We start from the raw sequence: 23,568 nt of genomic DNA, 5'->3' as shown, positions 1-23,568 counted from the left end.
GTACACATAGTTACTAATTTGTAAATGGAATGCTATAACTGAGAAAAAGCTCGGAAAAAAAATCATGTTTAGAGATTATGAAGCCAGAATGACATGATCTAAAATTTAAGCTCAAATGGCTGTTAGAGGATGTGAGATACTATGGGCACTATGAATACCTTTAGCTTGCTCTTCTGAAAATTCAAACAGAATAAGTTTACCCTGTATATGAAGACTGAAACTTATGTTCCTCTTTCTCTTGAGTAAATATGTTTTTTTCCCCCCAGAAATAAGTACTGAGACCTTTTAATCCATAGAGTACATACTTGCTTCAGTTCGTCCTTTGTGGGAAAGGGGGTGGGCAGGGAAATCCTTTTTAGGTTGTCTAAGAAAATAGTTCAGAAATGTCTGACACTTGAGGGAAATAAAAAACAAAAACCAGAACAGGAAGACCTTCTGTTCTTGACTGGAGGCATTTCTCTTCCCAACTTCTGACAGAACACACAGTTGAAGATATACACAGCCCCATATGGCTCATCCCCTTGGTCCTGACAGGACAGCTTTCCTAATATCAAGATGAGGAGAACAAGGTGATGATCAAGGGCCCCGGCACAGGTTGGTTTCTGCTCCAAAGAGCTTTAACTAAGTGTAGAAAGGGCTCCATGTCATTTGTTTTTACCTCCGAAAAAGCCAGGACTCATTCTGTTCAGTCACCCTGTCCCCAGAGGAATGTGATTTAACTTCCAGTTTTCATGCAGTAAGAGGCGACACTGTGAGACCTGTCGGGAAGGTGCTGGCAGTCTGGGAGGAATTCGGATAAGTGTTTTTCACTCCAGTGTCTTCATGTGACCTCTTGTTCTCAATTTAGATACATCTTGACCTGGAAAAGGTGGGTGTGGCTTGCCACTCCACATTTGGCTCATCCTGTTTTAGGATGTGTATGTTCTTCCTTTCCCATGTCCCATCCCCATGGAATCTCTTCCTATCTTTTTTGCAACCTGCCAACAGAGTCTTCTCCCTAGATATATACACATACTGCACACATTGCTTTTCTGAGTATGGATCTCATTTCCAGAGAGAAAAGAATATATATGTGTGAGTCCCTGAGATAAATGCAAAGAAAGATAATCACCCCAAAACCAGCCAATGGAGCCCCTCATTCCTCTGGCCAGATATGACTGAATATCCATGTGTCTGATGGCCTCTTTAAAGCCTCTCAGACAGTTCAGCAGTGGGGGAAAATAATAGCTTCTGCGTTTCTTTAGCTTCTCCTCCCTTATCAAATGACTGGTTTTTATACATTAGATATTAGACAAACCTTGGGTGACCTGCTTTTTTTTTTTTTGAGTTTGCCTCCCTCCCCCAGTTTCTTTTTTCTTTTTTTTTCTCCCTTGCGGTAAAATAGTGCTGAAGAAAGAGGGCACTAGTGTACAGCCCAGATCGCATCCTTGCACCGTCTGTATTGGAGCTGAGGTGTCTGCGAACCACCGAGGGCGGCTGCAGTCCTCTGACCTGGGGACCAATAGCTCTGTCTACCCGGACTCAGGTAGGTCTTGAGTACATACCCCAAACTGGCTCAGGTGAGTAGATATCTTCCCGCGGTGAAGCCCACCCCCCAAAGGAAGGTAGTGTTCTGATCTATCGGATTTTCTCTTGGATCCAGGAGGATCTTCGTTTATTTATCTTTTTTAGTCCTGCATGTCTGAGAAGCCATGGGGATCGGTGGGTGGGCGTCTGGCTGGATTCCTCTCTCTTTTGTGCCCTGCCTGCTGTGCTTTCACTCCCAGCCTGCTCCCGCAGCCCCCTTTTCATCTTGACTCTCACCTTGAGAAAGGGGAGGGGCGGGAGAGGGAGCCAACTTCAGCCCCGCAGGTGCCTCTACCCCTAAAGCAGTTGGATTGAAGTGTAAACCTGCAGAACAGCCGGGCGAAGAGAATGAGGGTGGAGAGATACTAGGGAGGCGATAGAAAGGGAGTGTGTGTGTGTGTGTGTGTGTGTGTGTGTGTGTGTGTGTGTGTGTGTGTGTGTGTGTGTGTGTGTGTGTGTGTGTGTGAAGAAGGCGAAGGAAAGAGGCAGAAAGAGCGAAGGGAGGTCAAGATTTCCAGCATCTTTGAAGGCGCTGCAAGGAAAGGTGTCTCCACTAGCATGGAGCGCTGTCCAGGGTTCTGACCGCGTAGAGGCTCAGGCTGCTGTGCCAAAGGCGACCCCCTCATGCCCAGCTACCTTTCTTCCATTTCTTACAGCGATGCAAAGCCACAAAGGTTCCGGTACATAGGCGGATGCAGGATACCCCCCTCCTCTCCAACCCCATCTCGAAAAACAAGTTATCTATTTTACTTCTGCTGGAAGCCTCGTTTCTTAGGGGGTGCAACATACCAAACCCCAAGACAGGGAGACTACCAGGCGTTGCCTTAGTAACTAATATGGCTTTTTCACAAGCTGTCGCATTTACATTTACTACTAAAATTGTGTGTCAGGGTCTCTTCAGCCCTTAAGTGTTAAAGTAAAAGGTGCTTCCATTGTTTGCGTTGCTTTTAAAAGAGCGCTTCTACCTTGCAAAGAGTTCCCAAATTTTCTTCTGGGAAAAAGTTGGTCTTTTCAAATCCGGGAAAGTTCTCTTAGGTTGAGGGATTTAGCTCCTCCCCTCTTCCCCTCTCCCTCCCCTTGCTGCCCCCATCACTTGAGAAAGCTTGGTAGGTTTGGAGGAACAGAGAAGGGACCTGAGGTTGGAGGAGGGGGCGGGTCAGCAGGGCTCTGCACCTCTCAGGACCCCAGTAGCGAGCGAGCAGAGCACAGCACTTCTGTCCCTGACCAGAGCTGCCTTTCTAGCTGTTTCTGAAGAATGTGTTGAGGTCAATTGGACGGGTACAATAGTTAGTTAACATCACAGATCTCAGAGTTTAAACACAATTCCTCCGATGACCTGGCATTGACTGACTTCCCTCTTTCATCATCAGCGTCCAGCTCACGGCCACTAACACGCAGCGCATTGCACACCTGATCTACACACCTTCGGGCACCAGTGAAAAACCGGGACTTGATTTCCTCTAAGAACGCCCCCAGGGTGTGGGAGCGGTCGCGGAGGACCAGCCAGAGGAAGCGGAGAGGAGAGAGGAGGTGGCGGAGGCAGAGAAAGCGTTGAACCAGCTGTGCTGGTCAAAGACACGAAGCTGTAGAAAGGCAGCGGCGGACGTCTGGGTGGTTCACGCTGGGAACCTGCAGGCAGGACCGGCGTGGGAACTCGGCTGGCCCGCGGTGTACCGCGTCTCCGCCACAATGATCCGGCTCCTCTTGGTTTTCTTCCCACTGATCTTTTTGGAGATGAGCATTTTGCCCAGAATTCCTGACAGAAAAGTATTGCTGGCGGGTGCCTCGTCTCAGCGCTCCGTGGCCAGAATGGACGGAGATGTCATTATTGGAGCCCTCTTCTCAGTCCATCACCAACCTCCAGCAGAGAAGGTACCCGAGAGGAAGTGTGGGGAGATCAGAGAACAGTATGGTATCCAGAGGGTGGAGGCCATGTTCCACACGTTGGATAAGATCAACGCAGACCCGGTGCTCCTGCCCAACATCACCCTGGGCAGTGAGATCCGGGACTCCTGCTGGCACTCTTCCGTGGCTCTGGAACAGAGCATCGAGTTCATCAGGGACTCTCTGATTTCCATCCGAGATGAGAAGGATGGGCTGAATCGCTGCCTGCCTGATGGCCAGACCCTCCCCCCAGGCAGGACTAAGAAGCCTATTGCTGGAGTGATCGGCCCTGGCTCCAGCTCTGTGGCCATTCAAGTTCAGAATCTTCTCCAGCTGTTCGACATCCCACAGATCGCCTATTCTGCCACAAGTATAGACCTGAGCGACAAAACTTTGTACAAATACTTCCTGAGGGTGGTCCCTTCTGACACTTTGCAGGCAAGGGCGATGCTTGACATAGTCAAACGTTACAATTGGACCTATGTCTCCGCAGTCCACACGGAAGGTAGGCACTATATCTGGGAAAGAAAACCACCAAGAGAGTCAAAGAATTGTATGGTTTGTGCCCAGGAACGTAGTGTATGTAGTCTCTGTTTATTTCTAGCACAGCGGGAAGCTGACTTTATCCTTCTCAGTGCACGCCCACCTAGGCATTGCTTTTTATCTTCTTTTCTTGGTAATTACAGTGCAGTAAAACCGTATTCCAGGGTGTTTTGGAGGGTGGGTATAAAAGATATGAAAACTGCATGCAAAGGTGTCCAACTGTAGATTTGACTTACAGATCTTAAGGTGGTTTACCCTCATAGTCTGTGTTTGTATTTGGTAGGCTTATGGGTCCAAGGTAAAGGTACTGGATTTCCCTTCAATGAGTGGCCAATGCTTTCCCAAGCTTAGCAGGCTATCAAAGTGAGTAATTCACGCACGCACACCCTACTCCCTGTCTTCTACTGTGGATTTGAAATGTGAGCTTGTGAGCTTTATCTTAAACATCTGAAAGTAGGCTCCATTGTCCTCTGGTGCTCCTTCTCTCTCTCTCTCTCTCTCTCTCTCTCTCTCTCTCTCTCTCTCTCTCTCTCTCTCTCTCACACACACACACACACACACACACACACAATTTCCCTGGGAATGGGGTATTCATTCATCTTCCTTAGGATATCAGAAAGGAAAATTTAAAATTCTGGAATATTTTAAACATTTGTTTATTTTCCCTTACTTCATGTGCCAAAATCATAACCCACTTCCCCCCTCCCCAATTACCTTGTTTTTTATGAGAAATGGTGCTGAGAATATCTTGGAGTTGAGTTTGGGCTTACAGTTTTTAGCATCATGACCTTGCTCTTCAGAATTTAAAGAGAGACCGTTGATAAAACGACAATAAAAGGAGAGCAGAGATCAGATTTAAAATGGCTTTTGAAAAATGAAGTAGTCTGACCCGAGGTTAAGGCTTTGGTTTTTTTCAGAACACTATAGATGTGATTTCTTGGAGACTTCTCACATAAAAGGTTTTCTTTACTCTATTTACTGAAGCTTATATGAAGTTTTGGCTAAAATGAGAATTTTGAGCTCATCGATTCTAACTTCCCCTAGAGGGTTTATAAGGAAACAGAGCACCTGGCTGAAATTAACTTCTAAGACAACAATTCACAAGTATTTATCTGGCATATACAAGAGATTAAAAAGTATTGCAGTCATATTTCTTAAAATCAAAATAGCGAAAGAAAAGACATAGACATGGTTTCACTAAAAACTGGTCAATGTTCAGTCACCAAGTGTGTGCTGGCTTTAGTTGATGTCAACAGATCTGTCAATTAAGGAAACAGAGTTTTCCAAACTAATGTAGATTTACACAGAATTCCAGACTTGACTGATGGAAAAAAGAAACAAAAAACTTCCTGTTTCCTGACCCTTGCTCCTGAATCTTGGCTTTTAGTGATGCCTTTTCATACCTCTTTTGAATACAAACTAATCACTCTTTAAACTGCAACTTTGAATCCGGCAGTTAATTATTTACATTTTAAGGTTTAAATGCCAATTTACTACATTTGAGCATTACAGTTTCTTCTAGTGCCTAGGTAGACCCTTCAGAAAGCACAAGTTAAAATATGTGAAATACCAGCACTGGAGAGATCAATCGACAAGGAATAGCAAAATCCAAGTTGATGTGATTCATTTGAACATTTAATATTTCTTCCTCTATTGACCTTAGTAATTGCTTACTATTATCAGACGTATGAGTTCTTTCTTCAGGAGGGAGTGATAATTCATCATTTTTATAGTAGCTTTATTTCCCAGATTACGTTTTATTTGGGGGAGGAAGACAATAGGAGACCTTTGCCTCTTAAGTCTGGGTTTCAAAAGAATTATGTTACTAAAAATAACTGCTAATCATGATTTTTTTTTTCTGACAAGAGAATCATGTTTTGGAAATGTATTTGACTTGGGTTTGCTAGTTTTGTTGAGGAAATACCTACCTGGATTAGCTTGGGTTGCTTTGTCCCTTCCTGTCTTCTGATTACTGTTATATGACAAGGAAGGTGTCTCCACATTGTAATTAATTCCAAGCTACATCTTGCTCACAGAGCATCATCACTTAGATACACATCTTTCTTCCTTTCAATGGGAATTGGTTTCTCCTTTTATAACACGTTTTACCTGTGAAAACCAAATTGCTTTTACATTCTTCAAACTCCAAAGAAATTTTGTATGAGCTCTTTCGAGTAAGCACCAACTGTAAATTTATTTTTTTCTGAGGCTCTGCCCTCTGCTTCTCAGGGACTGTGGTGTACTTCCTTGGTTCACATAGTAATTTTCCTGCCTTCAGACTGATGGGGTCACCTCCTGGTGGCAGTTTCCTGTCAAGAAGCTGTGAAGACCACATACCAGGGATGTCTCTGCCATCTGGGCACTCTTCATCAGGAACACTGCTAGTCTTAATATATGAGTTTGGAGCTTAGAAATCCTGGGGCCTCTAGTGACCTTTATTTTACCTCTCCTTTCCAAATCATCCACTCACTGGTCAATTTACCACAGTTTGTTTTATCAGGAACAAACCTAGTACAGTTCATATTGGAAGTGGCCGCACTGGTGTACCTTGATTTCTATAATTAATTTTGATGACTTTTTTAAAAAAAAGTCATAGGATGGGGGTATATGTTCATTGTCCTGATCGTTTTATAGTAAATTATTACTTTATTTTACAATGAAATAAGCCTTGAGGTATTTTCTGTTTTGTTTTTCATCACTGGAATTCAGTAGTTACATTCTTTTACATGGTTTTCAAGCTTCCATTATTGGTACTGAACTCTCCACGACAACTGTCATTTTAACTGACAGGAGAGAGAAATGGTGCACATAAAGTTCTTTCACCTGAGGCTCCAGAAGCCATCCTTGATTGCTTCCTGAACATTGTGAGATTGAAGAGGAAGAGGGGTATTGAAGCAGTAGACCCCTGTTTTTGTACCAACAAAATTCAAATCCACTCTGGATGCTCACTTGAGATGTGTGTCTTTAAATATGCTATGCACGGAGTACTAGAAGGACATTTTATTCCATTCTTCTGATGAAACAAAGATTGCTGGGCAAAAGTCAAATCAATCATTCCAAAAGGCTGGATAAACCAACTTTTAAAAGTAACAATTTCAGGTGATTAAGTCCAAAGCTTTGAGAAAGTTCATTAACGTGTTCTTTGAGTTTGTAGCTTTAGCATGTTTTCTTTAGGGTTGGATTTATTTTCATCTGCTTTAAGACTTTTATTCTTAGGATTTTGTCTTAGGGAGGCAGATAAGGAGTGATTTTAATGATGATGTTTCCATTCTGCAAATGTCCACCTTAAGATTACTTCTTGAGTAGTTGCGTTTCATTTTGGTGCCACATTTCTCTTGATATGTATTTATATTTTATATGCAATTGGCCTTTTTTGTTTGCTTCTTTTCAATATTTGAGTTTTTTCTTTTTTTTTTTTACAAACATTTTTCTACTTGAGGTAAAACAATTTAAAAATATCATGGTATTAGAGGAAAATCCTTCTAAGTTATAGATACATAAATTAAGCATGATTTGTCTCACAAAATTACATATACTAACTTCTGCTTGAGGGTGTCTATTGTCATGGTTCTTGTTCATTTTTCACGATCTTTCTTTTATTGTCTTGATTGCAATCTATTCCACAGGAAGTTCTACCATGAGTTGCTTTTTTTTTTTTCATATAGCAAGGAATAGTAGTGTCTTGAAAGATTATTTAGACCAACATGTGAAAGATGCTAAAGCTAACACCACTCTTCCACCATTCAATCTCTAGACCGTCTAATTGTAGAAGGATTCTAATGAGATGATTTAGGAGTTAATTTCAGAAGCACACGACTCAGTCATTTTCAAAACCCCTGAAGCTGATGCCCTGAAGTTTGTAGCATTTCCCCTCTGCTGACTAAGAGTCATTTGAGACAACCCAGGCTCCTCTTCTAGCTGACATTTATCATCACTGGATTCTCTCCTCACAAGTTCATTTACTCATCTGTTTTTTCCTGATGCCTTTTGCTGATTTCAAACAGATCTTACACAAATTAATATCTCAAAAATCTCCTAAAATTTTGCATTACTACCAATAGCCATATCTTGCTTCCTTCTATCTTTGAGCATCTGTTAATTTTTGTTACTATTACTGCAATTATATACAAGAATAGAATTGTGATGTTTCTTTTTAAGTATACATTTATTTTTCTTAAATCAGCTTTTGTAATCTTGGTGAATTTTGTAATTCACCCAAGCATCCCAGCTCTATGCCATAATATACACTAAAACCTGAATAAAATATCAGGTGTGAAGTCTTATACTATACAGTGAACTACTTCCTAGATACTGTTGACATTCACTTAGGCTAATGTGAATTGCCCTAGGAGAATGTTCTTCCACTCCAAACCATACCACCTGGTGGTATCTATACTAGTAATCTGTATTACTATGTGTAGTTTACATGAAGAGTTATTGCAACAGATATTCAACAGACATGAGCATTAGCTGCATAAAAACTGTAAGATTTTTGAAGGAGGTTTCAGTTACCAGCTAGTTTATGGTCTAAAGAGGCTGGAGTTGACCACATGTGAAATAATCAACAGGCATTCAACTAATCAACTAATCATTGCAGCTTTGACACTTGGGAACACAGTTCACCAATGTTTAGGAAACACTGAAAGAAAATATTTTTTAGTGTAATTATTAGCTGGAGACAAGGGAATTTTCATTTAGCTTTTATTCCAGAATATAACATTTCTAAAAGGTAGCTGCAGCATTGAAAGTCTATGGCAGAGAAAATAAACAGGTGTAATTACTTAGAGTTGTGAGTATGGGCTAGGAAACTAAGGACAGATGTGGATTCTTCATAGATTCTTTGAGTATTTATGGACACCAAGGACAAGTAATGGAGGGTCTTGCCATGTGTCAGTTTGGGTTTCAAGAAAAGCACATCTAAGTCAAATTCAACCTGATTCAAAGACAACTGACTTGAATCTGTCATTAGCAAGATAAAAGGTGTGAAAGAAAGACAGGGAGGGGCCTAATTTGTGATTTACTAAGAGTATTTGCATCCAGGTAGACCCTTGTTTTCATCTAATTCATTCACCCATATATTTTATGCTTGTGCATTAGTTTCTTCAAACCCCAACCTTCTGTGTTTAATGTTTTAGATGGTGATTTTTGAAAAACTATACTACACAATTTCCTAGTTTATATTAGAGAGAGCAAACTAGACATTTTCTTTGAAGACACAAATAATCATAAAAATCAGGTGTTACTTTGTGCCTAGATATGGTTTATAAACACATTTATTTTTAACACAAGCCATCCTGTGTTTATACCTTTGAATGTGTGTCTTCATTTTCTCTTATGTTGGCTATATTTATCAAACCCATTCTCTAAGCGCTAGCTTTCATTGTCAACTTGACACAGCCTAGAGTCCTCTGAGAGGAGAGCCTCCACTGAAGACTCACCTAGGTTAGAGTGATGTCTGTGCATGCCTGTGGGGAACTGTTTTGAGTATTAATTGATGTGGGAGAGGCCAGCACACGAAGTAATTTGGTGAGTACCTACAACCAAAGGGCGGGTGTTGCTTTGTAGTTCAAACTATTCTGATTTTTACATGGGAAGCAACATCTCATCAAGGTTGTCAATTTTCATTGAAACTGTAATTGAAAAACCAGATTGAAGGCAGAATATAAAGCCTTGTCAAAATGATCTCTGTTTCATCCATCTGAGAGTTATCATCAGACTTTGAATTTATGTAGAAATATTTGCTTCTTTTATGTATTCAACATTTTTATAAGTATCTACACTTGGAATTTTAACTTACATATTTTTTTCCATTTTTACAGGAATATTTGCCTTCTTAACTTGCTGGTACTGTTATATCAAATACAATAGTAGTATTTTGTGAAAAGTGTTTATTGATTCAAGAAATAACTTGGTGCTAAGAAGTGCTCATGCATTGATTTTAGGATTTTCTCTTTTGCTAACTTCATAGCTAATAAGTTACTGATTTGGGGGAACAAGAATATTTAGATACTAATTCCTTAAACAATTCAAATAAAATTCTTAACCAGCAAGTGAAACAAAATAATTTGAGGAGCATAAATTCTTTGGTTACTAAATAACCATTCTTTTTCTTTTCATGTCAGAGTCCCATAGTGTCTAGAATTCAGTGTAGCCTGACTGACTCAAATTCAAAACAATTCCCTTACTTTGTCCTTCTAAGTGGTAGGAGAATGGGCACTACATTTGTCTTATTTCCTTTCTAATGAAATTCAGTAATGAATACATGAGTCATTTATAAAATCACATACTTTTCTGGGTTTTAGGATTATAACTTGAAATAACAATAAAAACAACAACTGTTATCATTACTACTACTATTATTGTCATCAAGAGCCTCAAAAAACTAGAAGAACTAGAAACAAATAAGTAGTTATAGGCCCTTGGATTTCTTTTTTTAAATCATATTTGGTCAATTTCTGAAATAGATTCCCAAAGGATTATGGAAAATACTATGTGCACCCCAGTTTTATTTGTAAACTAAGAATGATGCTTAGTGTGACATTGCTGACTTTATAGCAATGTTTTGTAAAACAAAGAGCTGGCATACGTAGCTATCATTCAGTTACCTTTGATAAACTTCGAGAGACATGAAATCTTCTCAACTCATGGGTATTGAGCAAGTAAAAGAAACCAGTTAATAGTATCTGCCTGCTTGACCCCAAACCTAGAAACTGAAGGTGAAATGAACTTCATGGTTAAAAGTACAGAATTTGGCATAGATTTCAAAAACCTTTTTCATGTTTCAAATAAGTAAACTAGGGCCACACAGTGATATAAATGACACACCTAAGGCCATGACATTCATTGGTAGCAAAGCCAGTAGTCATTTAGATTTGTGTTAGACATTTCCTCAAACCCATGGTTATTTGAAGCTCACATGACCCATCCTTGTAGTCTGTCTGCCTATAATGTCCTTGTCATTTGCTCCAGCTTCATTGTACCCAACTATCCTGTTGCAATTCAGAAGCTCCTGGGAGGTACCTCTCTACTCTACAAACTCATTCTCACAGCTGAGTGTCATCCTGTCAACATCAACTCTTGCTTTAGTTGTGGGTGACTGTAACATTCATCGATACAATCCTTGTCTGTGCTGTTAGTTGATATCAACTCCATGCCCTTTGCACTTACTCCAGGAACCCTCTTGCCCTGACCACATTCGGCATGTTGATATTACAAAACACGATCTACTCTTGAACTTGAACTTGCAAATAGCAGAAAGTCTTTGAACAACACAGTGTCCTTTCCAACTTATTTTGTTCTCAAGTTTCTGCTTTAACCTTCCACATATCCATGGAAGGTCTGAATCACATTTTTTTTTTTTTTTTTTTTTTACTTGATCTGGCTCTGATTTTACATCTGAGCAGCTCTACCCTGGTATATGTGCTTGTTAACCATCTTGTTGATGGGCCATCTTCTGTCATTGTCTCAGAGAAAGGAAATGAATTTCAATTTTGAGTAGTTATTCCATATAAATCTACATTTCGGGGAAATTATAAATCAGTCACTAAGCTTCCATCCAACAGGAGTAAAAGCTACAAAAGAAAATCCCATAAGTTTGTTGTGCTGATGAAAGACAGTAGTGCTAATAAAATGTTACATGTCATTATTGTTGTCAGATTTCCTAGTAATTCAAATTAGGAGTGTCTTAGCATAGCTGAATCTGCGTGAAAAAATTGTGGGCTATTTTGAGGGCAGGGGTGTGAAAATAAAGAGGAGTGAAGTATATCTTGATGATTTGTTAACATTGATTAGCACACTCCACTCTCTTTTCATAATAATCATATCACTGATGGTGTTCTTAAGTCTAAGCCCTTTGTTTAGTCAGTGTCTTTCATAGCTCTTACCAACTCCAAGTCAGTATCTCTGTTGTCTGACAATAGTATTTTTTGAGAAGTGTGATCAGGCTGGCTAGGAATTCTTGAACTCAAGCAATCCCCTGATTACTGTCTCCTGAATAGCTGAGTGCCTGCCATATTTCATACTTTTTGTGGTTAAATGGAAGTGGAAAAAAGCAATAAGCAAATTGTCAATAGTATGTCCAATAGTGAGTCCATTTATAGTAAGATTTCTAAGATGTAGTTAGGTATTGAAATAGTGGAGACAATTTATGATAGACAAAAAAAATGAGTCCTCTGTTCCTGAACAAATATGCAGACCACTTGTTATTTTTACTTTTTTTTGTCAACAAATATTGGTTTGTTGGTAAAGAAGAGTCATGGCCAAATTTCTAAGTAAAATAAATGCTTAATCGGCACTTTCTCTGTGCCTAAAGTCTGCTATAGTGATTGAAACACAGGGACTTAAGAAAAATAGTCCTTCTATTTCATTCACCATGTAGCAAGTAGCATTTTGCTTATATAATATGGCCATAGAAACAGGTAGTAGTTAGGGAGATCACAGAGAGAAGAGTGACTTGGGAAAGAACGGAAAGAAGCACTTACAGGGGCCTTGCAGTGATATATCTATGCTTGACTCCATCAGGAAAAGATGAGGAGTGATATGAGTATAAACACGGATATAGAATACAGTGAGAACCCACAGAACTCAAAAAGTTGCTAATTATGGAGAATATGGAGTTGAGAAGGGAAGTAAGGCCTAGATCATGATGAAATACACTCACTAAGCCAAGGAATTCAGATTCAGACTGTATTTTGAACAAATGTTGAACCTATGAAAAGTTCCAGGCACAGAGAAACTATGAAGATATTTTTGATTTGGAAAATGGTGCTTTGAAGCTTTAGTGAGTACAGAGTATGCAAAGGACTCAAGGAAGCTATGAAACATCATAAGAATATATGTTTTGTTGGAGCATGTGGTGTAGAAAAAACTAACTTAGTTAATATATCAATTTAGTCTAGAGATATTAAGAGTTTCACTAAAGGAAATGAATGGATTTGACAGACATACATTAGGTAAATTAGAATTTAGAGCCTGAGAAGTTCTGAAGGTCAAAGAGAAAGAAGTCTAGAATGCCTCCAAGCATGGCATTTTGTAGAACTAAGTATGAAATAAATGAGGAAGCACAGTTTTAGACTGGTTGAGTCTTATGTGTTTATGGGAAAATGAAGTCAAGAGATTCTGTAGTCCCAATTTCTGGAAAAGGAGGTAGATTTGAGATTTGTCAGCAGACACTGAGGACAAATCTACAACATATGATTAGACTGCCAAGAGACAAGAAGTAAAGATGGAAGACAGTCAAGGGAAGTACTTTGGGGAAAGTAAGAATGAATAAGAGAGTCAAGAAAAGTTGAAGGAGAAAGATGAAGAACCACAAAAACTAGACATTGTGGATGCCAAAGGAAAAGACAGTTGGATGTAAATAGAGCTGACAAGAAAGGGGCTGTGAAAATGGTATCCTGTACTAGTATTATCCTAACTCTTGGATACTACTATAACAACATACCTGAAATTGGATAATTTATGAACAACATTAAGTAACTGCCTAACTCATTTATTTATTTATTTAGAGATAAGGACTCAGTACATAGCCCTTGATGGCCTAGAACTTACTACGTAGACTAGGATGGCCTTGAACTCATAGAGATCCAGCTGCCTCTGCTTCCCAAGTGCTGCGATTAAATGAATGAACCACAATACCTGATGTTAAACAACATAAATCAGGTCTCACAATTTGGTCAGGAAGATAGAACCCTCATAACTTCTACACTTCCCCAAAGGCCCTACTTGAATGCCATCAAGCTTTATTCCACATAAATAGTAAGGGAAGTCCAGACCACAGCAAGTGGCTCTCACTTTTGCCTAGCCTAAACCCTTCCAGTAATCTGGGGTCTTCTAAGCTAGCTGGCATGGCTGAGGATAGGAGGAAGTGGAGGCTGACAAAATGCCATCTGGTTCCTAGAAAGCCTGAGAAGGGAAGGTGTAGGGCATAATGGCAGGTAGAGAGAAGCAAATACCCTACAGGACTGAAAGGCTTGGCAGTTTTAAAAGCTTCTGGAAAAGAGTGCCTGGGAAGGAAAGATCAGAAGATAACCCATGAAGTAAGGGTGCTGAGGAAGCAAGGGGAGATCTTGTGTGGCCATATTCTTATAGTCTTTCTTGAGTAGTAGGGTAGATAAGTTTGTGGAAGAGGAGGAAATAACTGAAGACAACATTTGATGGCCTGGGTTGATCCAATGGAAGGGTAGAAAGGAAAAAGCAAGCAGACCATAGGAGGGCTCATCTGAGACCACAGGACACAGTTTCAGCAGCGTTGGCTCACACTGTTTTGGTACTTGATCCATCAAGATACAGTTCCAGATATAAGAAAGGAGTCCTAGCTTTCCTAGCTTTTCATTATCTTGACCACCTGCTGGCCCAGTATCCCCAAAACCAAAATCTTCCTTTGCCTACCAGAGAGATCATAGCCTCGAATTCTCCTCTATACGGCCCTTGCCAGAAGACCAGATGAGGGAATGAATGTATACTATGTCTTCTGATCATCATTGTTATCAACCTCTCTTCATAAACTTAGGTTTCCAGAACATTATATACCTAACTTTGCTTAGTCTTCCTGAAGAATTGCCTTTTCTAAACTGTGTGTTAATGTTTCCCTTTTTCATTTATTAAAGGTCAGATTATAAATATAAAGAATATTAATTTTTTTCACATTTTTGTTGAACTCATTACTTACTGTGTTATTCAATCCCCTTAGATAAACTCCATTGTCAATAAACTTGTATGCCTTAATTCCATGAAACCATTTGTTTCTCTTGAAGAGGTAACACATCATATCTTGGTTGGTCATTAGAGTATCACATTTACTATTTTTCTTTTGTCTATGAGGAAACTCAAAACTAAATGCTATGCTTAATCACAGGAAGCATCCTAGATTACATAAGTAGATACTAGCTTCTTCCACCATACTTCAAAAACATTATTTCCACACCGGATTATATAATTGTAAAATGCCTCAATTTTATTTTTCGGAGAGATGGAATATTAATAACATGAGTAAAGATGACCATCATGCAGGTGCAGCTGGGAATGGCCGCTTCTACATATTGTGAGGTGTCAGAGGTCATTTCACACTCACAGTTTAAAAGGCTAAATTTGGACAAAACTTTTCCTTTTAAACTAACTAAATTTTCCTTTTGACAACTCCATGCGCATATAAAACGCATTTCGATTATTCTTATCTCTCACTCCACCTCTCTTATTTTTCTGAGTCCTGTTAATCTCCACTCTTCCCAAGCCCTGCCCATCTTTTCTTTTGTTTGTTTTGTGGTCCAAGATTTAGCCAGGGAGTCTTTTGTTGGAAGCCTGTGTCCTGCTCCAGACTTTAAGTAGGCACTGGGGATTGAACTCCAGTCTCCTTGCTTGGACAGCAGCCACTTTAATGAGAGAGCCACCTCACAGCACAAGACTTTTCTATGCAGAGAAGTACAGAGGAGGGTTTGAGTAGTGGCCCTGTAACAAGGGAGAGCCACCTTTGTGCAGAGTCATGAAACCATCCTTCCCTGGCATGGGTTCTCTGAGCATACACACATATTATCTCCCCCAACACACTCTGGCACCTCCTCCTTGCTTGTATTTCATAGTTAGTCCTGTGTTGGGAACATTCCCTTTTCCATGTGCAGCACTGAGGGGGCCCATTGTGGCCCTGGTGGATTTGCAGAACTTCCTTTTCAAACCTACTTCTCAACCTCAGAAGAGAATGGATTTGTAAAGTGCTGTTTCAGTGACTCGCTCAGAGAGAACATGCATTTTACCAACTTCTAAATTTCCCTGTGTTTTTCTGGACTTCCTGGACCATAACTCCTTATAGACTGGTGTCTTAGTCAGTGTTCTGTTGTGTTCATGATCACAGCAATTGTTCTAAAGGAAAACTTTTAATTGGGACTGGCTTACAGTTTCAGAAGTTTTGTCATGGTGGGAAGCATGGTGGCATGCAGGCCGACATGATGCTGGAGAAAGAGCTGAGAGTTCCATATCCAGATCCACAGGAAGCAAGAAGAAAGAAGGCCACTGGGCTTGGCTCGAGCTTTTGAAACCTCAAAGCCCACTCCCAATGACACACTTCCTCTAACAAGGCTACACCTCCAAAGAGTGCCATGCTGTGGTCACCAAGTATTCAAATCTATGAGTCTATGAGGGCAGTTCTCATTCAAAGTGCCACAGTTAGCATCTGGCCTTACCGAGTGTGTAGGTAGACTCAGGACCCACAGTGCTATGGTCTACATCATTCTCACCTGAGCTGAGGGTAGCAGGATTTACTATTATTAGTATATTACTATTATGATGACACATCTCTTTATTCTGCAGAGGAGGGGTTATTCATTAATGTATGCAAGACCTGAATTACTCTTTGGAGTAGGGGGCTAGAAATGGCATACAGGAAATTGTGAAAAGATGAGTTTCATTTTTTCTTCTATGCTGGTGCACTCTCAGGGAAAGTTCAGTGTGTGAGATCCTTGCTCTGCAATTTTAAAGTAAAATCTTACTTAAAAAGAAATTGCTTATTAAAAAGTAAAAAAAAAAACCAAGGGAGTGATTAATTTTTGAAGTGCTTATATTATCCCTTTCAGTGGATTATTTTTAGGCTCTCAAGGTGCAGAACAAGGTACCAGCAGAATCCTCTTAAACTCTACTGTGTCAACAGATGACCCAGAACTCATTAAGCCACAGATTCTGATATGCTGGGTCTGCCGTGGGCCTTCGAGTCTGTATTCCTTATAGGCTCTCAGGTGCTGGTCCATGGAGCAGCACACTATGACACAGACCCTCTGGAAGCCCTTTGTGACCATGAGCTTTTTATGATACTATGTATATGCTATTTCACATATTTATGAATAATTTCCTTCACAGTCATCTACATGTCAAATGCCATAATACCTGATGTCCTAGGTCGCTAAATTAAACAGAAAATATCTTTAATAATATACCTATTCCAAAATTATATTAAAGTTATTTATCTAATCATTATTTTTTACATTCAGTGATTTAAAAAAAATATGCATCAGCTAGTGCAGATAACTATTGCATGTGGCCTTGTAGCTATTCAAATTTCTGGATATATGAAGACCTTCTCTCAGGAGGATACCATTCCCTGAGGTAGAATATCATTCCTGGTCAGGTGTGAACTGCTTCAGGGCAGGGTGAGGCCTCAGCTTGGTTTTGTCACTGGTGTGTGTATTCCCAACACTTAGAACAGTGCCATTCACCTTGCACACACACACTTAGTAAGTGTTCACTGGGATTAAGTCCGTTTCCAGTGTGCTTTCTACTTTAGTTCAGGGTTTGATGGCCTCAGAGTTTCCATGGTGTTACATTGATTCTTCCTGCCTAAAGGTGTAAATAAGAATCCAGTGAGATAACAGACTAACAACTCAGTTTTCAAAACCCAGAAACTTTGGAAGCTTTTGGGTTTTTATTGAATGCTATATAAATTATTTTTTCTTTTGATTTTTCTTCATAAAAGTGTAATACAACAAAGAAAAAATCCAATTAATTTAATGTTTTGTGGGTAGAGTCTTCTTAATATAATATTCAGCTTTAACCTTTCTCATAATTAGGGAAACTTCACCACATTTGTTGTCGATTAAAAACATTGGGTGTTATATATTTTTTTTCTCCTATATGATGGTTGGTATGTGGGTAACCTGTATTCACCTTGGATTTGATACCAATGAGCAATGAGTGTGTATGGTATGGGAGGATTTGGTTTCATAGTACCTCCTCCGACAGATGTCTCCATGGCTAGACAAGGCAACGAATTCCTTTCAATCTTCCTTCTCACCTGTAGAGAGTCGGTCATGCCCCCTTTTGCATCTTTCTGAAGCACCATGAAGCTTGTATCAAGAATAGTGAGTTGCATCCCATTCTAATACAGCTTAATTATAATTTCCTTATTTCCTTCAATAATTGCTTTCTGACATCTGCATGTTCCAGAATGTCATAAGCCATTGCCACTGTTCAGCATTTATTTAAAATGGTAGGTTTTGTGTCAAAGGAGACACACTTCACAGTCTCTGGTTTGGAAACGTCTAGGTTAGGTGACTTGTAAGGGTTTGCAGATAGTTGCTACGTGAGGCGAGTCTTTTCTTGTAGCCCGTCTTTGCTCTCTGCACCCCATGGAGCCTCTCTTGATCATTTTGCTTCTGTCTCTTCATAGGTTCTGCCCACTCTCTGATTTTCCTTCAAGCTCAGTCTCTGTAGGTTGGTTTAAAGGGCAAGCCTCAGCTTCATGTCAATCACCTATCTAGTTCACCAGTTTATTCTATAAGCACACTTTCTACTGAACCTCAGGTGGTATGTTAGGCAGCAGGTCTCAAAGATCTAGCTGTGTCGATTTCAATAATATTTGGTAACTGGCAAATAGCTACAATAAGTTACAAATGTATTTTTGTTCCAGTACAATAATGCTATCTGTGCTGTAGATTTAATGGGCACACCACCGTTCTTGTTATCTGTTTAGTCCAGAAGGAGAGAGAAGAGATAAGAGAAAAAAGTGAGGGAGAGGGAGAGAAAAGCAATCTTACATTCATTACCCGATCTGTGACAAGGTGGAGAGGCAGACTAGTTCCTCCCCAGGAAGGCTCTTGGAATAAGTGGCATTAGGACGGGGTCTTAGATGAGAGCTAATCTTGTAGATGCAGATGGAAATGGATCTCTCATGAGTAAAACCATGTGACTAAATGCTTACTAGAGTGCTAACAGGTGCACAGGAAATGGTGCTCCCTTTTTAACGTTTTGGAGGTAAGAGGTACTAGAACGGAGTCATGGAAGAGCTGATTAAAAAGTGGACCCAGATGTCTGAGTGCTCAGACTCTCAATTTGAGTTGGCCTTCTACGTTTTATGTAGTCAACATTTTGCAAATTTCTGCCAAGGGCTGGTAAACAGAGACTAGTCCTTTCCTCCTCGACTTGTGCTAGAAAATGACTCTTTTGCAAAGAAAGTACCTTCTTTGCTTGCCTGGCAAAATGTTGTTAACTGTGTAGTCCACTTACATTTCCAGTGTAGCGTACATATTTGATCATGAAAAGGATCTGGGCTAGTGCATTGCAAGGTTTTGCAGCTTGAGCTGCAGCCTCTGTGGACATGTGGCTCGCCTCTCCATGAAGCAAAAGGCATATCACAAGCTGCCTTCTCAGCTGTGAAATGCCACTACTTAGGTCACATGTCTCAGATTAAAAAACTGCCAGGAGCAACGCCTTCTCCTTGGCGGAGAGGCGTGCCACCTGTCACCCAAAGCTGCTGTCCCCTCTGGCATCATGCACGGATAGCTCTGCTTCACTTGTGCATGTAGGGAGGCTGTATTCTCTGCCTCTTGCAGGGTATTTCTCCATGGCATTGAACATAGATAGAATTCAGTCTGATATTAATTGAATTAGAGATTATTTTCCATATTATCAGGGCCCAAGTGTTCATCCAGAATGGTTGTAAATTCACAGAAGGTACTTGAATGAAAACATTAATTTTCTCTCATGTGAAAGATGGCATATGACAGGCTTAATTCCACCCAACACCTAATGTGATGCCACCCTTGGTGACATGGTAAGGTCATCCCTTATGCCACTCCTTAAATAGCATACATAGTCTTAGTGCACACAGTTGGACCAACCATTAGAGTCTTCTCTTCATCCAATTTTGTGGCATATAAAACAAGAAATGTAATGTATGTCTTCATGGGCAGACAAAACTTCCTGTGCAGTACACCTTATTTTAGATTGTCCCCATATCTTTTCAAGGTCCTACATGGTGGAAAATCCCCCAAAGTGCTTTGTTAATGTTTGTTGGATGAATAACTAAAGGGTGATTTTGTGAAAATTAATCTAATAGGCATTTGGTCTGCCTTGGGTTTTGAAATCCTGTGGTTTCCTATTTCTCTATGAAAGACTTATTGAACTATCAACTCTGCTCTACCTTTAAGGAAAGGTATACATTTTTCTTGCCATAATAACCCCATCCAGATACATGTCTGATACTGAAGAGTTTAAAAATTCTGGCTGGATGGTGGTGGCGCACGCCTTTAATCCCAGCACTCGGGAGGCAGAGCCAGGCGGATCTCTGTGAGTTCAAGGCCAGCCTACTCAGGGAAACCCTGTCTCTAACCCCCCCCCCAAAAAAAATAAATCTTTCTTTTGCTTTTCTGTATGGTTCAATGAATAATAAAAGCCTGCCTTAGAATATACTCTTTCCTAAAGTATTCCAGCTATGGTTCCTGTTTATTGCCGTCTGTTCCTTTTATGGGTTCACTATGCCAACAACAACAACAACAACAACAACAACAACAAAACAAAACCAAAACAAACCAAACCAAAACAAAAAACACTGGCGTTCTAATTCTTGTGCTTTAATTTAGAGTAAAAATGCTTTGTAAAAATAATGAGGTTAACATGAAGTTGTTAGCATGGACTCTAATTCAACAAGCTAGACATTCTTATTAAAAGGGGGAGGTTTGGATTCAGAAAGACACATGTATACACAGAGTGAACACCTCATGAAGAAGAAAGCAGACATTCGTATGAAAAAAAGCTTCAGAAAAGGGAATGCCAAAATTGCCAATAGGCAATGAGAGGAGAGGCCTGAAATAGATCCTTACTGCCCTGGGAAGGATCAATTCTGTTGAGGTCTTGATTTCAGACATTTGGCCTTCAGAATTGTGAGCTTGTACAGTACATTTCTGTGTTTATCCCTTACTTTGTGACATTTTGTAAGTACCTGATAAGGGCCCTGATAATATGGAAAATAATCTCTAATTCAATTAATATCAGTTTTTTTAAAATTCATTTCAGGGCTGAGGACCAAACCCAGGGCTTGCACTCCCTAGGCAAGCGCTCTACCACTGAGCTAAATCCCCAAGCCTCCCCCCCCCTTTTTTTGTGGAAACACTGGCGTTTCTCCAGGGCACTTCATTTATTCATTTTTAGCCTATTTCCAAACCACATTCTTCTTTATCCCAATTTGATTTTGATGCCAAAACAAAATAGCAAAATAGAGAAGGGCAGCAGGAGTGCCCTTCTCTTGCTCATCTTAAGACTTTGGGTTCTAGGGTTTGTACCAGTCCCTTATCTTCTCAGGTCTTTTGTCTCAGAGTGAGAATTATAGTAGTAGCCCTCTTGGTTCGGAGGCCTTTGGACTGAACTGACATATTACCACTCCCCTGGTTCTTCAGCTTTCACACAGCATACCCTGGGACTTCTTGAATCTTGTAAAGCAGTTCCTCTAAGAAATTCCGTCTGTCTGTCTGTCTGTCTGTCTATCATCTATCTCTATCTATCTATCTATCTATCTATCTATCTATCTATCTATCTATCTATCTATCTGTCTTTCTATTAATGGATTGCTTATTTATCATCAATTATTTCTAACATCCATTTATCTATCTTAGTTTTATCTCTGTCTCTCTAGAGAACCTGGACAAATTACAGCTACTAAAAAAAATACTGGTTAAAATATCAGTGATTTAGCATTTGTTGTACACCAAGCAATACCGATTTCAAGTACATTGCTTTATTAGATGTTCCAAATAACCTTGTGAAATAGGTGTTGATATTACTTTGGAAAATAAAAGTGATTCCCCAAGATGTACAACTTAAAAGTAGTGTACAGAAAGTCCAAAATTTGCCAATTCCACACTGCAGCTGGGGTGACTAACTATTATATAGTTCCCTATAAAGGCATTCGGCTACTTAACAGGCAAAAATATTTTTTAGCAATTTGAATGGGGACTTAAATGAGTATGAAAATGTAAACTATCACTACAGACACCATACTATGGCAAGCCAGAAAAAAAAAATCAGAAATTGAACCCACATTGCATCCAACAGACTTGATTTTTGTGCCTGGAGGAGCACACAGCTCAGCCCATTATCATTTTTAAAAGGATAAAACAAATACACACCAGATCTTCCTTTTTTAATTCTGTTCATGTTCGTAAATGTATCTTTTCTAGAAAAGGTAGTTCCTCTCTAGAGTTCACTTCAGATTGAAAAGCCACAGAGGGAAGTGTGGTCAAGATGGGGAGAGGTTGTTATACATTGATTTGTTTTCAAATGTACTTCATTCATTTTGAAAAAAAAAAAAACACCCTCAAATACAGTAACTTGTGGCAATGGTGATTCAAAAGATGTTATTCTTCAGTGTCCAGAAAATCATATAATTAAAAAAAAGGGCAAATGTATCTATATTTCTAGAATAAGGGATATTCAGCAGTGAGGAGAGCGGAGAAATAGTTAATTCTCTCCCTGGAAAAGTCTAGTGCCTTAGTACTGTCGGGTTTGCTGCATCTTTTAATTTGACGATGCTCTTAACTAATTGTCAGATGCAGAGTGTGCACAATGACAGTTGATTTTCCAGTGGACTGCTAGTTCCTATGCAGAACGACGCTCTTCATTGCTCTTAGTGCTCATGTAGGCATATGGCAGTGAGAGCCCTGACTGGCTCTAGGAGGAACTGTGGTGTTGGGTTGATTTGATCAAACCAAATGAAGCCAAATATCTGGAAATCTATGATTCTGTGGAAAGAGAAACACAATTATGACTTTATAACAGAGCATCCCTGACTGTCCCTTCCTGGGAGGGATCTACCAATGACTTCAGTTCTTCTACAGAGGTAGCAGCCTTTTAGTTTTTTTTTTTTCAGTGCTTCTATTTGCAGTTATAGTTCAAGCAAACACAATAAAGTGTAACACAAACCTGAAAAGCTCTTATTAATAAAATCCAACCTGAAGCCAGGTATTGGGGTGAATGCTGGAAGATCAGAGAAGCAGAACAAGTCACAGCCACTTCACCTCACCAATTCATCAGCTGATCCTGTTTCCTCAGACTGGAAGTGTCTGAGTCCTCATCCAAATGGATCTCAGCTGAACTGCTGCTCAAAAGTCTGAAAGCTTAACAAGTCTCTAGTTCCTGGTCCTCATGCCTTATATACCTTTCTGCTTCCAGCCATCACTTCCTGGGATTAAAGGTGTGAGTCACCATGTCTGGCTGTTTCCAGTGTGGCTTTGAACTCAGAGATCCAGATGGATTTCTGCCTTCGGAATGCTAGGATTAAAGGCGTGTGTGCCACCATTTTCTGGCCTTTATATTTAGTGGCTGTTCTGTTCTCTGACCCCAGATATGTTTGTTGGGGTACACAATATATCAACCACAATAAAGCACATCATCGGTGGATGTGGAAGAGAGGATTTAGTGAGTAGAGTGAGGTTTCTGGAGCCAATCAGACCTATATTCTCATCCTACTCTGTCATATTTGAGTTCTTTGACTTAAGACAGACCATTTAATATTTCTATACTTATTCCTTGTGTCTGTAAATTGAGAATTATAATAGGACTTTTTTTGAGACTGGGTCTCACACTGTGTTCCAGGCTAGCCTAGAACTCACTATGCAGACCAAGCTGGTCTTGAATTCATGACACTCCTCCTGCCTGAGTATCCTCAAATACTGGGATTAAAGAGAGAACCACTGTATTGTATGGTTTTGTGTTTCCAGTGTGATAAACCAAGATGATGGGTGGCATGTATCAAATTGAATACACAAGGAGGTGCCCAGGTGTGGTATATTTTGCATTGGTACATTCCCTTTTGTTCAGGCT

The 23,568-nt window shown here is 39.9% G+C and overlaps 1 protein-coding gene across 2 annotated transcripts in view; it reads left to right on the top strand.

Moving 5' to 3' along the window:
• The first annotated feature begins 1,099 nt into the window (after window positions 1-1,099).
• The window catches only part of Grm1 (glutamate metabotropic receptor 1), a 367,002-nt gene continuing 344,533 nt past the window's right edge, over window positions 1,100-23,568 (top strand). The window contains exons 1-2 of one of the 2 annotated variants that reach the window (XM_028861143.2): window positions 1,100-1,525; window positions 2,937-3,955. In XM_028861143.2, coding sequence (XP_028716976.1) covers window positions 3,256-3,955 — 700 coding nt within the window. In that variant the 5' untranslated portion in view covers window positions 1,100-1,525; window positions 2,937-3,255. The remainder of the gene's footprint in view (window positions 1,526-2,936; window positions 3,956-23,568) is intronic. The other variant, XM_028861151.2, reaches the window with a different exon arrangement.

Source organism: Peromyscus leucopus, chromosome 8a (genome assembly GCF_004664715.2).
Source record: "Peromyscus leucopus breed LL Stock chromosome 8a, UCI_PerLeu_2.1, whole genome shotgun sequence".
NCBI classification, from domain to species: Eukaryota; Metazoa; Chordata; class Mammalia; order Rodentia; family Cricetidae; genus Peromyscus; species Peromyscus leucopus.
This window is presented reverse-complemented; position numbering and strand designations above follow the sequence as displayed.